The 15,402-nt window shown below is 35.2% G+C and overlaps 1 protein-coding gene across 1 annotated transcript in view; it reads left to right on the top strand.

The window, feature by feature from the left end:
* LOC149540534 (glutamyl-tRNA(Gln) amidotransferase subunit C) overlaps window positions 1–4,351 on the top strand; it is a 62,313-nt gene extending 57,962 nt beyond the window's left edge. Inside the window, exon 5 of the mRNA XM_089801612.1 lies at window positions 4,121–4,351. Within this exon, the coding sequence (XP_089657738.1) occupies window positions 4,121–4,202 (82 nt within the window). The 3' untranslated portion in view covers window positions 4,203–4,351. The remainder of the gene's footprint in view (window positions 1–4,120) is intronic.
* The last annotated feature ends 11,051 nt before the right edge of the window (window positions 4,352–15,402 follow it).

Below are 15,402 nucleotides of genomic sequence, written 5' to 3'. Positions count from 1 at the left end.
TTCCAGATGGCCTTGAAAACATTAGAGCCTAAGACTTTTATTTCAAATCTAATGTCACAAATTCATTGATATGAAGCCCCTTCCAGGTTGAGGCTTTGGTAGGGGCAGCTCTTGCTATATTATCTCTGATGAGCACCTTCTAAGGCTTCTCACCTTGTGTGGCCTTTGCAATCCACTTAACTGCCAGTGTGATTCCTTGAATCTTTAGGTTCTTCAGTCCTAATCTACCTAGTTCCTTGCTCAGTGGACAACATTTCCATCTGGCTGCATGCTTCTTTCTCTTCCCTCTCCCATCTGACCACAAAAATTCTGACATTCTTCTGTACATAACTGAACTGAGCCTAGTTAAATAGCCAAGCAATGGCATAATAATTGGTGTAAGAGGATAATACCGTAAGGCAGTTTTGGAATCTTCCTGCTAGAGAGAGGCATTGTGAATTCCACTTATCTTCCTGTCAATCTTATCCTTTATCCATCCCCAAATCTCCTTCAGGTTGGAATTGACAAAGAAGGGTCCCAAGTATTTAAGTTGGTGATTGGGGCTACCGCAGGAAAGAGAGAACATGTTACACCAGCTTGGGGGGAGGTCACTCCAGTCCAACATAATAGCTTTGGGGAGAGAAATTTTAGCTCCAAAAGATGCACAAAATAAATTAAAGTTTATTAATGAGGTTGCTTACATTTTCCTCCAGCAGTTCAATCAGGATTATTGTATCATTAGGAAACTGGACATTAGTTAATGCAGGTGCCAAGGACCATGTAATGACCCAAACCATCACTATAATGTTTGAACCAGAATTTTTTCGTTTTCCCCCTTAATGCTAACCCCGGAATATAAATCCTCTAATCAAATAACCAACAAAGGATGAACAATAGATGATAACCCGGAAAGATATTTCTGCAACTCTTAAAATATAATATTCAAAAATACATACACATGAAGAAGAAACACGAACAACAAATAAAGGTCAGAACTCACTCCAATCACTCTGTCTTCTTCAAAATGGCATTAAAGGTGCAAGCATATGAAAATGTAGAAAGTACTAAACCAGTAACTTTCCTGCAATTCGGAAGTACGTTGTTGCATTAGATATCAACAATACCATAACCAGCAACTTCTAGATAACTCCTAAAATGTTATTGTATTATACAACAGCAATATAATAACCAACAAACTATAAATCCAATCTTAAATACAGTTCTACAGTCAAATTGGAAAACTTAAGAGAAGAACCTGTAAGCACAACACAGACCACTGAATTGATATCTTTGCTGGCAATGGGTTTTCGTCCACTCCTTGCCTGCACGAAGGGCTATGTCCTCACAGTGGCTGAAAGCTGAAGCTTTCTGAAAACTCTCACAAGGGAGAACTGGAGATCTGAATAATAAATCAAGCATGCCCCCTCAAAAAAAGAACTTCTTTCCTCTTTAATACACAATCCTGAGACTTTTCGGCTCCCCTCTGGCCTTCATCCTATTCCTCCTCGTCCTCTTGTGACCACATGGAATGTTAATTTGACCTTTAATAATAAAACTCTAGTTTACATAGTCAAATTTAATATTGTAAATTCGTTTCTTCTTAATAATTCTAATGTCCCCAAAGAAGGGGCATTATAGACCATCCTTGTCTTGTGGATCTAGAGAGCTTAAAAGGATAGGATCTCACTCCATTCACTTCCACCAAAGCATAGGCTCCACGCATCAGAGTTTGGACCATTTGACAAAAAAACTTGGGGAATCCAAGGTTTTAAGTATCATGATCACATATATAAACTTCCATTCTATCATATCATAGGCCTTCTCGTAGTCCAAGAGCATCATGCAGACTTGCTGATTAGAATCTTAGCCCAGTAGGCTTTCAACAAGTAATCAGATTCTCTAAGAAATTAGGCAAGATTTTTCAATCTTAGACCAAGCATCTTAGTCAAGATTTTGTATAACACATTCAACAGCGTTATAGGCCTCCAATTTTTAATTAATGTCCTATCACCCTCTTTAGGCATGAGTTTAATAAGGCCAGAGTTAATGTCTGCACCAAGCGATGCCTCACAATAGTTTATTATAAGCTCATCACAATCCAGTCCAAGTTATCTTTGTAAAACTCAACAGGTATGCCATTCAGCCCAGGGGCCTTTCCATTGTCCATACTCTAAATAACATTTTTAATTTCTGCTACCGAGATAGGCCTGTCTAGTAATTTTGCATCCTCTAATGATATTTTCTTAGGAATGATGCTACTGATGTTGTCTGTAGCGTTTTTCATCTCATGCCCAACATCCTCATACGTGAAAAGCTTACTATAGTAGGTTGCAAATGCTTTCAAAATGTGATGGGAATCAAGCTCTGTACCATCCTCCCAAATATACTCAATTCTTTCCTTGGCTTCTTTCTGTTTAAGGATTTGGAAAAAAATACCTAGAGCCTTTGTCACCATGGCAAACCCAGTTGAGCCTAGCTCTGGCTTTGACCCCCTAGATCATGAGATTCCTTAGCTTCCTAAGAGAGTCTCTGGATGAGCTAAATATTCCAAAGCTGCAAGAATAGTAGGGTTCTCTTGGAGACATATTTCTCCAGCACAAAGGCGGTTATGCAATTCAGCCTCCAATCTTCTACTGTCCTTTGCTTTCTTCTTCGCAAACACCTAGAAAAGGGCCTTCACAACTCCACTGTTGAACCATCTAATGACATTCACAGCAGTTTTAACATCCTCAGCTTTCAAAAGACTGATGTTGAAAGCAAATCCATCTCTCTTTTTATTCTCACTGTCAGTTTGTCTAGTTGTTATGTACTCTCAATAATAGGATGGTCAGACAAGGTATAACTTTCACACGTCCCATTGCTGTCTTTTTTAAAAGTAAAGGCTTCTTTGTTAACATAGAATCTGTCTAGTCTGCTGTAAATTATCTTCTTACCTTGCTGAAAGATAGACCATGTATATCAAATGTAATAATAAAATATTATTTATTACTACATTAAAGATTATATAATAATAATATTGTTAATGATAATTTTTCATTATTATTTATTATATTAATTTATATTATATCTTTATTGATTATTATTTATATTCTAATTTATTATCTATTTATTTGATTTTTTTCTATTTTATATATATTTATATTTTATAGATTGATTATTAAATTTTTATATCTATATTTTTAAATTTTGTTTCTTTAGACTTCATAAAATTGATTGATGTGGATAAGATGAGGATATTGTCAATGCACTTGAAATGACATGACATTTATGCTCATGATCTTAAACATTCATGCTTCCTTATTTACTTATCTTTAAACTACATATGCCTTCTCACATATAACCATGATTAACAAATTGTAACAATTTCACTCCAAGTAAATATTATCAATAAACGTCGAGTTTTTTTGGGACTTTAAACTGACCATTGTTATTTATGGCTATAAATTAACTGTTTTGAGTGAAATTTGAAATAAGGTCTTTTAGATCCAGCATATTATGATGCCAGTTGCAAATACATGCCATTCCACTTTGGGGAATGCGCACGAATTACTTTTTCCTTATCCTCCAAAGCTGAAACTGGCCATTGTTATTTGTGCTAAAATGGACTCGGCGAACGAAATCTAAATCGTCTTTTAGATTCAGTACAACGATTTATCTTTCAATTAGTGACGATTTCATCTTCGTGCAATGTTTTTATATTTATATTTAGAAGTTTCCTGTTGTTGAAGCAGGGATTCATTCTACATACATGTGCCTACGCCAGAACTCATGGCCATTTATTTGGCTGCTATCTTAAATTCTTTCTAACATATATCTATATTTAACCGTTGCTTGATGGTTTTTCTTTAGGATTATATCTTTGCCTTGTATGACTTTAAAGTAAAATTTGTTATGCGTGGGTAACATAAGTAGCTTTATGTGGGATTGCATTATTTGTTAAAATGAATCAAATTTTTTAAAATCAAGAGTTCGTAATATTCTATAATTAGATTTAGATTATTTAAATATATATTTTTATAACTTAATTAAAATAAATAAATAATTGTAATATTCTAAAATGATACTATAAAATTAAAAAATGGTTTCTTTTTTAATTTAATTGGTGGACTAATAATTCTTTATATTGCCAATTTCAATGCAGGGAGGCCATGCTTGCAGCTGTTCCTGTAACAGAGGAACCTTATATCAAAGTCCCTAAAATTCTAAAGGATAACATGGAGTAGCTTATTCTGAATATTACATTTTGAAGTTCTATATGTATAAAACTCTTTTATTATCATGTTGTATCTTTATTCTTGTAAATAGAGATTCATTGAAAATGTAAAATAATTTTATTAAGATTATATATAATTTGTTGCTGAAAATTTATATATCTGATTATGTATTTGTAGTTCAATTTAGATATTAAAATATAATTTTTTAATAATTTTTTCTGAAATGTATTTTATATATTTTTTAGTAGGAAAAATGCTTTAATAGTTTTGATAAGATAAGCATAGATTTATTTCTGTATAAAGAGGAAACTTAATCAAGAATTCCAATGTAGTACAAAAGAACAACCAAGAAGAGCAACGATGACACTACAAAAGACATGGCATTACAAAACCCTACAATAAACCACTTAATGGCACACAGTTTGAAATTCTTTTCTAAAGTTTTTAACTTTATCATACAAGGATCCTTATCACCTTAACCTTTTTTTCTTGTAACAAGAAACAATCATAAAACCACAAGTAGATTCCCCATCTACCTTGAAAGCTTTGAAAGTGCTATGAATCAATAAATAGTAAGGAAATTTCCTTTTGTTATCTCCTACGACTCTTGAATAGCAGTAATAAACTCCTTAATAGTAGTAAATATTTGTTCCTTTTCCCTCTAACTGAAATGATTGTTTTTGTTCCTTGAGCAAGTAGTGACTACTAATCGAAGAACATTCCACTTGTTGCATATGGTCACCATATTTTAAAGATAAGATAATTTTTGTGTGTGTAGAGAGGGTGTAAGTGTGGGTGCATGTACGTGCACGTGCATGTGTTCATCATCAAATTGAAGAGCAATGTCTAGAAGGTAAATCTTGTATTCTAAATTGTGTGGATATAGTGTGTTTTCTATTACAATTGTTGTACAATCCTCCACCATGTAGTAAAAGTTCTTGTTCTCTAGACCATTCATCAATAGCTGGAGGGATAAGAAAATCTTTTTGTAAGGCTGAAAATAGGATGCCATTTTGGACACGGGACAACCTTCCCATCAACCTTACATTCTTGCACCATTCTTTTGCCCAAATGTCCTCAGTAAAAACAACATTATACTTCACTTGTACATTCAAGATGAATACATTGAACTGTCAAGATTATCAATTTAACCCAAACAATAATAGTCTATAATGAAACTATTAAGACATAAAATTTACTAATTAAGTGTTATAAGACGAACACCAAATGATCTTTAACATGTCTTTGGTGGCTCCAATAGGTCTTCTCACTTGAATGATTTTGAACTGTATAATTTTTGCAATGGTGTTGGGTGATGCCAATGAGGGCTTTGGCTATTGCGGGCTTCATCTTTGGTGTTTTCTCCTCCCCTGATTTATAATACATGCCTCCAGAGTTTGTTGGCGTGCTAGGTGTTGCTACATCTATTCCATGTTCCCCTATTATTGTTACATGTTCCTTTGCTTTGGGTTACTCAAAAATCTTGAATGAACCCTTTGCATATTTGCTAGGGTCTTCCTTTTGCTCCACCTCATTTTGGGGTTGTTTTAGGGGGTTTTACTCAAGTTCAAGTACTAGTGATGAGGTTTTTCTTTTGTTGCTAAAGTACAACTCATTGGGAGATCTTATAAGAGACATGTCTAGTAGGGTTTTAAATGAAGAGCCCCTAAGCCCCTCTCTTAAAGCCTCCTTTTGTTTTTGGTGGACAAAGCTTTGCTTGTATTGCTAGATCTACTACCAATTTTCCTCCAATTGGCAAAATCTTGATCCCTTGCTTATGTGAAGACTACCTTTATCTATGGTAGTTTGTGGCCACAAATTGATGGATAATGTGCACTTCTACCAAATTTTTGGGTTGGTTTATTGATTTGTTGGTTTCTGATCTTCTGTTTTAGATCTTTATTGCTAGGTGACAAATTCTTGGGGACCGATAGTTTTTGGTAGTGCAGTCAAACTACTCTAGACCCCCTACTACTACTTCAGATACATGACATGTTTTCTTCCTTTACCTCTTTCAACACTTAGTTGGGATTGTTGTCATCCTACACCACTTGGTGTTCACCAATTTTCCATTCACTCTTACGGGTTCATTTCCACCATAGACCATTCTCCTTGCTAAAGGCACTTTACTCTTCTCTCCTTTGTGGGATTTGACTCGTTAATCTCTGATATCCTCCACCAATTAACCTCTCTACTCTTTTCCTCCTTTGTGAATTTTAATCCATTGTGGATTACCATCTCCACCAAATCTCACCCACAACATCGTTTATTTTTTCCATGCCCAAACATGCAACCTTTTAAGGCTAATCTACAACATTTGCAAATTCCACTTGCACTCTCTTTGTATGCTCATGTACATCTACAACTAGCTTACTTCTATTCATCCCCTTATTACAATCCTCATCTCTATTGCAACATTCTCTTCACCCTCTAATAGTGCTATGATTTCTTTAACACCTTTTGCTACATCTAGAACTTCCTTAAGGTAGCTTGACTCCATCTTAAATAATTGTGAACAACTCTTCAATCTTCATCATCGCCTCTTTGAGAAATGCATCATCATCTTTTAATCATTGAACAAATGACATACCCTTATAAACCTCTTTGGAAAACTTTACCTTTTAATATTCCTCTACCACCACCACCTACAAGGTTATTTGACCTCCATGTAACACTTTTTTTGTTCATCTATTAGCTAACTATCCACCAAAATCATTTTCTTTTCTCCACTCTTTTCTCTTTAGGTGTGTGAGCTACTCTAACATTCTTCTTCTTCCACTTGCAACTATTCTTCAACAAGAATTTATACATCCTATATATCTCTTCTCAATGTTGCTCTCAAAATGAAATCAACATGGTCCTCCTCTTGACCCATCTCCTCTTCTTTGGACTCATCTTCTCATCTATTGCAATCTTTCTCACATATTCACTCTCTTCTTTACAACTTTAAGATCTCAACCCATCAGAGCTTCACACACATGTAATGATCTTTTTGAGCCATAAACACTTTCTTTTTAACTTCATGTGCAAACTACCTCACATCTGGTGATCTATTTATGTGACTTACGCTTCACCTACAAGTCCTAACACAAGTTGCCACACATTGAATGATCTACGAAGCACTCAAAACATTTGACTCTAATACCATTTGATGTATGAATTATCATGGTAAAATAATGAATGTGTTATTAAACAAAGATCATGAATGATCTATATATACAAATATACATGACAATATTTCTATAACGAACAAAGAGAGATAAATAGAAACATTTTGAAGAGAGAGAGAAAGTTTCCATAACGAACAAGAGTTTATGGAAACATTACAAAAAGAGTGCCCATTAGGAAAAGATGGAAGAGAGAGTAAATAGAAACTATCTAATATTGTAATACCCTCCCTTAATGGTCAATCTATCTTTAAAAAAATAGAAATTTGAATGTTCTAAAAAAGCATAAAGGGTAGTCTCGGGTTGATCAGAGAAGTCTACAGGTTCTACAATATTGGCCTATGGATGGGATCCACTCTGCTTCTGCTGATTAAGAGCAATGTGAGTCCTGCAATCTTGAAGCACGTGACCAAATTTGTGGCAATAGTTGCATCGAATGTTCTTCTCGGAGCTATCTCAGGATAGAGTTGATGAATGAGATGGGCCTCTATCCTTGTGAGAGGATTGGGTTGAAAATACTTTTTTTAGAGAAGGACAAAGGATCACTACTACCAAAATGTTGTTTCCAACAATCCTATTGTAGAAGTTTGGTGTACAAATCTAAGAACTTCAAGTCAACATTAGTTACACAGTAATGTTGAACGTCTCAAGAAAGTGCTCATAGGGACGGTGGTAGGATTTTCAAAGTATTAACCACCATGTCCTCTTCCTCCATTTTACGACCCGTGACCTCAACCTGATCTCTGATGTCCTTAATCTTTAGAATATGTTCTTGTAAGGACATGTGGTAATCCATAATAATAGAGAGTAGCTGATTCTTTAGAAAGAAGGCTTTGGTTTTATCTGATATCTCGTGGAGATCACCGTTTTCTAGATCTCTACAACTATCTTGCTAGATGACATTTGAGGCAGTTGAAGGCTATCAAAGGATTATGATATATCTTAAAGGGATAGAAGACTATGGTCTACACTACAAGAAAAATGACAAGTTTGAATTGAGAGCCTATACTGATGCTGATTGGGACAGAAACATTGATGAGAAGAAAAATACAAGTGGTGGAGCATTTTTCTTAGGGAAAAGATTAGTTACATGAACTAGTAAGAAACAAGAGTTTATGGAAACATTACAAAAAGAGTGCCCATTAGAAAAAGATGGAAGAGAGAGTAAATAGAAACTATCTAATATCGTAATACCCTCCCTTAATGGTCAATCTATCTTAAAAAAAATAGAGATTTGCATGTCCTAAAAAAGCGAAAAAGGTAGCCTTGAGTTGATTAGAGAAGTCCACGGGGTTTGCAATCTTGGCCTATGGCTGGGATCCACTCTGCTTTAGCTGATCAAGTGCAATGCGAGTCTTGCAATCTTGAAGAATGTGACCAAATTTGTGGCAATAGTTGCATCGAATGTTCTTCTTGGAGCTATCTCAAGACAGAGCTGATGAGTGAGATGAGCCTTTATCCTTGTGAGAAGATTGGGCTGAAAATGCTTTTTTAGAGAAGGATGAAGGAGCATTGCTACTAAAATGTTGTTTCCAACAATCCTATTGCAGAAGTTTGGTGTACAGATCTAAGAACTTCAGGTCAACATTAGTTGCATGGTAATGTTGAGTGTCTCAATAAAGTGCTCGTAGGGATGGTGGTAGGATTTTCAGAGTATTGACTACCATGTCCTCTTCCTCCATTTTACAACCATTGACCTAAACGCGATCTCTGATGTCCTTAATCTTTAGAATATGTTCTTATAAGGACATGTGGTAATCCATAATAATAGAGAATAGCTGATTCTTCATTGTTTTCCAGATCTTTGAATCTGTCTTACTAGATGACACTTGAGGCGGTTGATCATCAGTAATTGAAAGCTTAATAAACATAATTTCTTCAAGATTATGCTCATCAAACTTCTCTTGAGTAGCATGGACTATGGCAGGATGAGTCTTGGTACCCAGAACATGTGCCTCATGGTCACGGTACTCAAAGATTGTCATCATTCTCAACTTCTTGGTGTTGTAGTACTTTTTTGTTAAAACACTGACTAGCTTCTACTATAAGACTACTGAGAGATGCCATTGCACACTTTTCAATGAAAAAGTGTGCAAAAATTGAGATGGCATGAACTTCAAGACATATTGGTGGAAGGCCCATAAAATTTGAAAAGCCATTTGGATAAGAGCTCAAAAACCTAGTTAGAATATGTTGTCAGATTTTAATTCCATTGGCTCAAAAGCTAAGGAATAGAAAATGATGCACCTAGAACAAAACATGACTAACCTAGTTGTGGTCTACAAAAACCCACCAGGAATATGCAAGAAGTTTGTTAATTTGACACGAAAATTGAGGGTTTTCAAAAAAACCTTAGTGTTGAAAAAAAGATTGTAGAAGTGTGGAACCTGTCATGGAAAAATTATTATTTTATTACTGTTGTCAAACCTACTACTTGCTGGTAAGACAATTGCATTTTGGTCTGAATGTTATCATTTGATTGATTGATGAAGAAGATTTGAAAAGAAAGGATAACAAGAGTACCTAGAGAAAGGTTGAGTTGTATGGTGTATAAAAGGAGCACTAAGACCAAGTAAGACCTTGATGATATGATGTATTGTTTATCTACTTAAGGCTAAAGTGAAAGGTTACTTAAGCTAAGATAGGAAGAAGAGTTTACACAAAAATGTGTCTGTGAAGTTTGACTGAGAAAATAGTGCAAGCCAAGCAAATTTAGTTCAGGCCGAGCAAAAAAGTTGGTATGCATCAAGCAAAGAAAGTTAGTAGGTATTGAGTGTTAGTAAAATATAGTAGGTGTCAAGCAGTGTCAGAGAAGTTAGGTAGTGCTAAGCGTTAGTGGAATAATAGTAATGACCGAGCAAGGAAGACTTAGTTCATACTAAGAAACCTAGTGTTGGCTGAGCATCATAAGACTGTTACTGCCAAATGAACAGTATAGATGTCGAGAGACAACAAAAAGAGCTTAATCAAAGATTTGACGAATTTGAGCTAAAAAAGTTGATTTCTTGAATTGTGTGAAACGTGTTGAAGATAAGTATGATGAGCTGGTTGCACAAAATTCAAGATAAACCATTTTGAGGTGAATCTAAAGAGGATTGTAAGAGAAGTTTCTAGAGGGAACAAAATGGAAAGAAGGGAAGATTCAATGAATCTAACCTAACCCTAAAATGGACAATTGTGGTGAAGTGACAACAGATTACAATTCTCTATATAAGAAGATACAATGCTAGAAGCAAACGAATGTGTGAGCGAAAAAGAAGTCTAGAGGTGTTTCTTCATATGGTAGCCGAAGGAAAGAGTCTGCAATTGGCATAATGAGCAAGAAGGATTAAAGAGGTGAAAGCTTGAAGGGTGAACAAACAATTAGAGACAAAGGTGAATGAATGCCAAGTAGAATGGAGGACTGAACTAAAGATCTATAATCTGCAAGTGAGTTGTTTTAGTTATCAGATCAAGTCCTGCTACTACTTTCTAACCATTGTATCAGTCTGGATAAATCCTTTGGATTAAGGTTGGCCTAATAATCATGAGTAAATTTTTTAAATCGGGTGACATTCTAATGAGATGTTTTAAAGTCCTCTAACAAGACTCAGTCCTAACAAAGTGATTGAAATCCTTTAACCAGGTCACATTTAATAGTGTGCATTGTAACCTTTAACAAGGTTGGCTCCTCACAGAATTCACTTTAGAAGAGTGAAAATTGGTAGCATGTTACTAGTGGTTTTTCTCAAATTGGGTTTCCATGTAAAATCCTTGTGTCAAATTGTGCAAATGATTTTGTGATGTTTTATGTTTATATTTTTGCAAAGTTATTTTGACCTAGGACAATAATATACAAAGTTATAGAGTTATTCGATGATCTAATCAATGCATGCACATATATGTTTGATGAGTATTGAAAAGTTCTATTTGTACATTTGGACCTTGGATAACTGATTCACCCCTCGGTTATTCTAAATATTCCAACAGTTGGTATGGGAGCTATTTGGGCTTGTGAGGAAATAGTTTGAAGGTACTTGACACTAAAGATCAAGATGTACAGAAACGAGGTACCCAAGCTTAACAAGGATACCTTTCCTCCATGGAAAAGTTTGATGAAGCTACATCTAGGAGGACTTGGAGATTTTGCAATGTCAACTATGACCGCTGAGTTTTTAGAAGTGATTGGAGCCCTAACTACACAATAACTAAAAGAGAAAGAACATAATCAAGCAATGTGGAGATTGTACCTGCCCTAAGTTATTCAAAGTTTGATAACATCAAAGAGTGTACTTTTGTTAAATAGATGTGGGATACCTTAAAGAAGATCTATGGAGGAGATAAGAATGTGCTAAGAGCCAAATCTGAAAGTCTAAGAGGAAAATTTGATGATATGAGAATGCAAGAAGGTGAGACTATAGTCCAATATTGTGCAAGAATCAAGGATGTTGTAAATGCAATTAAAGGATCAAATGAAAATATTGAAGATGAGATTGTGATAAGAAAAGTGTTGAGAACCTTGCTACCTATCTATGCTATTAAAGTCTCTTTTGTAAAAGAACTAAGATGTACTCTTGGTAATAATTTGACACTTGAAGGACTGGTTGGTAGACTTACTACTTTTGAACTTTCAAATTTTGATAATTTCAAAACTGAGAATGTGGACTCTACCTTCAAAGCTAAACTGCCATTGAATGTTATTGGAACCAAGTGGGTGTATAAAAACAAATTGGATGAGAATGGTGAAGTGACAAGGAATAAGGCAAGGCTAGTTTGCAAAGGATATACACAAGAAGAGGGAATTGACCATGGAAGGGAATTGACCATGGAGAGACATTTTCTCCTGTTGCAAGATTGGAAGGAGTAAAAAATTTACTTTCTTACTCTAGATACAAAGGATTCAAAGTTTATCGAATTGATGTTAAGTTAGCATTTCTGAATGATATACTAGAAGAGGAGGTTTACATTGAACAACTTGAAGGATTTGTTGATCTAAACAATAAGAGCACGGTATGTGTTAGATTGTGGTGACTGATTAGAAAAGTACTGTACATACTTCATAAATTCTTTGGGGCTTGGGGCATCACCCTGAAATTTATTTTTTGGGCCCTATTTTATCAGGATTTTAGGCCAAGTAATTATTAATTATAAACTTAAAGCGGTAAAAGTACTTGTATAAAAGAGGTTAGGGTTAGGGATTGTTTATGAGTTGTGATGCAAAATTGGTTCTTGCAACATTATTGAGTTGTAAGGGGTTACAGGTTGTAATCAGGTTATAATCACTAGATCGTAATAATATTGAACTTTCTATTTGGTGGACGTAACCCATGGATTGGGTGAACCACACTAAATGTTGGTGTCTTGTGTTCTTTTTTGTGTGATCTATTATTTTCTGTTATTGGTTAGATTTGCATATAATTGATTAACTGAAATAATTTTCTGATTGATTTTTCTTAGTTATTCTATGTAGAAAAGTCTCATAGTTGAGTGGGAGCGATGGCAGATGAGGGTAAGTTGAGGGTTGACAGGTTTAATGGGCAGAACTTTCAATTATGGAAGATGCAAATAGAAGACTATCTTTATTAGAAGGATTTATGAAAGCTGTTGGAAGGTAAAGCCAAGAATTAGGGATCTATGTCAAATGATGAATGGGATCTTCTGGATAGAAAGACACTTGGAAGCATTCAATTATGCCTAGCACCATCAGTGACATTTGATATTACAAAAGAAAAGATGATAGAAAAATTGATGCAAACCCTAGTGAAACTATATGAAAAACCCTCCGCTTCAAACAAGGTATTTCTCATGAAGTGTTTATTTAATATGAAAATGCTAGAAGGTGGATTTGTATAAGATCATTTAAATGAGTTTAATACTATTACTACTTAGTTATCTTCTATGGGTATCAATTTTGAAGAAGAAATTAGGGCTTTCTTGATTTTGTATTTTTTATCTGAAAGTTGGAATGGCTTGGTAATGGCTGTGAGTAATTCTGTTCTTGGATCTAGTACTCTAAAATATGATGATGTGATCGGTGTTATTTTGAGTGAGGAAACTCATAGGAAATCCTTAGGTGCATCTATATCAGGAAGTGCTTTGAATGCACAAAGCAGGGACAGAACAACTGAAAGAGGAAGTAATTTTAAAAATTGTGGGAAATCAAGAGGAAAGTCAAAGGGGAGAAGGTCTCAATCGAGAGGACTAAACGACTGTTGGTACTATGGGAAACTAGGTCATTAGACCTCTAGAAAGATTCTCTCCCTCTTTGTATTCAATTTTACTTACTAATGCTGGTGAATTCGAATGTTATGATGAAGCTGTCCAGGTGGATACTAAGATTCAGTGGGAGTTTGCAATGAAAGACGAAATGGACTTTTTCTTGAAGAATAAGACATGGGATTTATGCAAGTTGCCTATAGGTAAAAGAGCTTTATAAAATAGTGGGTTTACTGGTTGAAAGAAGAGGGAGGAGGTAAGAAAAGATTTAAAGCTAGGTTAGTTGTGAAAGGATTTACATAGAAAAAGGGCATTGATTTTGATGAGATATTTTCTCCTCTTGTTAAGATGACTTCTATCCGTACTGTTTTAAGTCTTGTGGCTACTAAAGATTTGCATTTAGAGTAGCTTGATGTTAAAACAACCTTCCTTCATGGTGATATGGCTCAGCCATAGGGATTTGTGATAAAAGGAGAACTTAGTGTGCAAATTGAAGAAAAATTTATATGGCTTGAAGCAAGCACCTCAGCAATGGTATCTGAAATTTGACAGTTTTATGCATGAGCATGGATATAATAGGTGTCATTTAGATCATTGTGTTTATTTTAAGAGTTTGGATGATGAAAAATACATTATTTTATGTTTATATGTTGATAATATGCTTGTAGCTCGGTCTAACATGGATTGCATTAAGGGGCTAAAATGCCAATAAGGACATGCATTTGCTATGAAGGATTTGGGGGCAGCAAAACAAATCCTTGGTATGAAGATTTGCAGAGATAGGAAGAACATAACATTGATGCTATCTCAAGGTGATTATGTGGAGAAGGTGTTGTAATATTTCTCTATGGAGAATGTTAAAGTTGTCAGCACACCTTTACTTGGTCATTTGAAGTTGACTAAGGAGATGTGTCCTAAGACACAAGAAGAAGAGGATAAGATGTCCAAGGTACCTTATGCTTCAGCTGTAAGAAGCTTGATGTATGCTATGGTATGTACTAGGCTAGATATTGCACATGCAGTGAGAGTGGGAGTTGTTAGTAGGTATATGAGTCATCCGAAAATTGAGCATTAGAATGCATTCAAATGGATTCTCAGATATTTGAGAGGAACATCCAATAAGTGTTTACACTTTGGGGGCTCTACTACTGATTTAAAGGGCTATGTTGACTCAGATTTGGCAAGGGATATTGATACTAGATGGAGTACTGCAGGTTATGTCTTTACTATTGGTGGGGCAGCCATGAGCTAGGTTTCTAGGTTACAAAAGGTTAATGCTTTATCCACTATAGAGGCAGAATATGTAGCTACTACAAAGGCAGCCAAGGAGATGATATGACTTCAATTCTTCTTGGAAGAATTGGGACACCCTCAAAGGGATAATTATTTGTTTACATATAGTCAAAGTGCCATTCATCTTGCAAAGAATTTAGCTCTGCATTCAAAGACCAAACACATACAGTTGCGGTACCATTTCATTCAGCCAATTTTGGAGGATGAATAGTTAAAGCTGGAGAAGATACATACACATGACAATCTAGTAGATATGTTGTCAAAAGTAGTCACAAGGGACAAGCTAAATTCCTCTTCAGCTTCAATTGGTCTTCTAGATTGAACATGAATAAAAGAATAGCAGAGTCCAAGGTGGTTTGGTCCAGTGGGAGCCTTATAGAGTAGTGGCATAGTTACAAGATCAGCCTCCAAGTGGGAGATTATTGTTTAGTGTGGAGCCTGATCAGTCCCCAAGTGGGATATTGTTAGATTGTGGTGATTAATTAGGAAAGTACTGTACATACTTCAAAAATTCTTTGGGGCTCGAGGCACTGCCCCAAATTTTTTTTTGGGCC

This window comes from Cupressus sempervirens, chromosome 9, assembly GCF_028749045.1.
Source record: "Cupressus sempervirens isolate cs-2001-9-10 chromosome 9, ASM2874904v1, whole genome shotgun sequence".
Classification (NCBI taxonomy): domain Eukaryota; kingdom Viridiplantae; phylum Streptophyta; class Pinopsida; order Cupressales; family Cupressaceae; genus Cupressus; species Cupressus sempervirens.
This window is presented reverse-complemented; position numbering and strand designations above follow the sequence as displayed.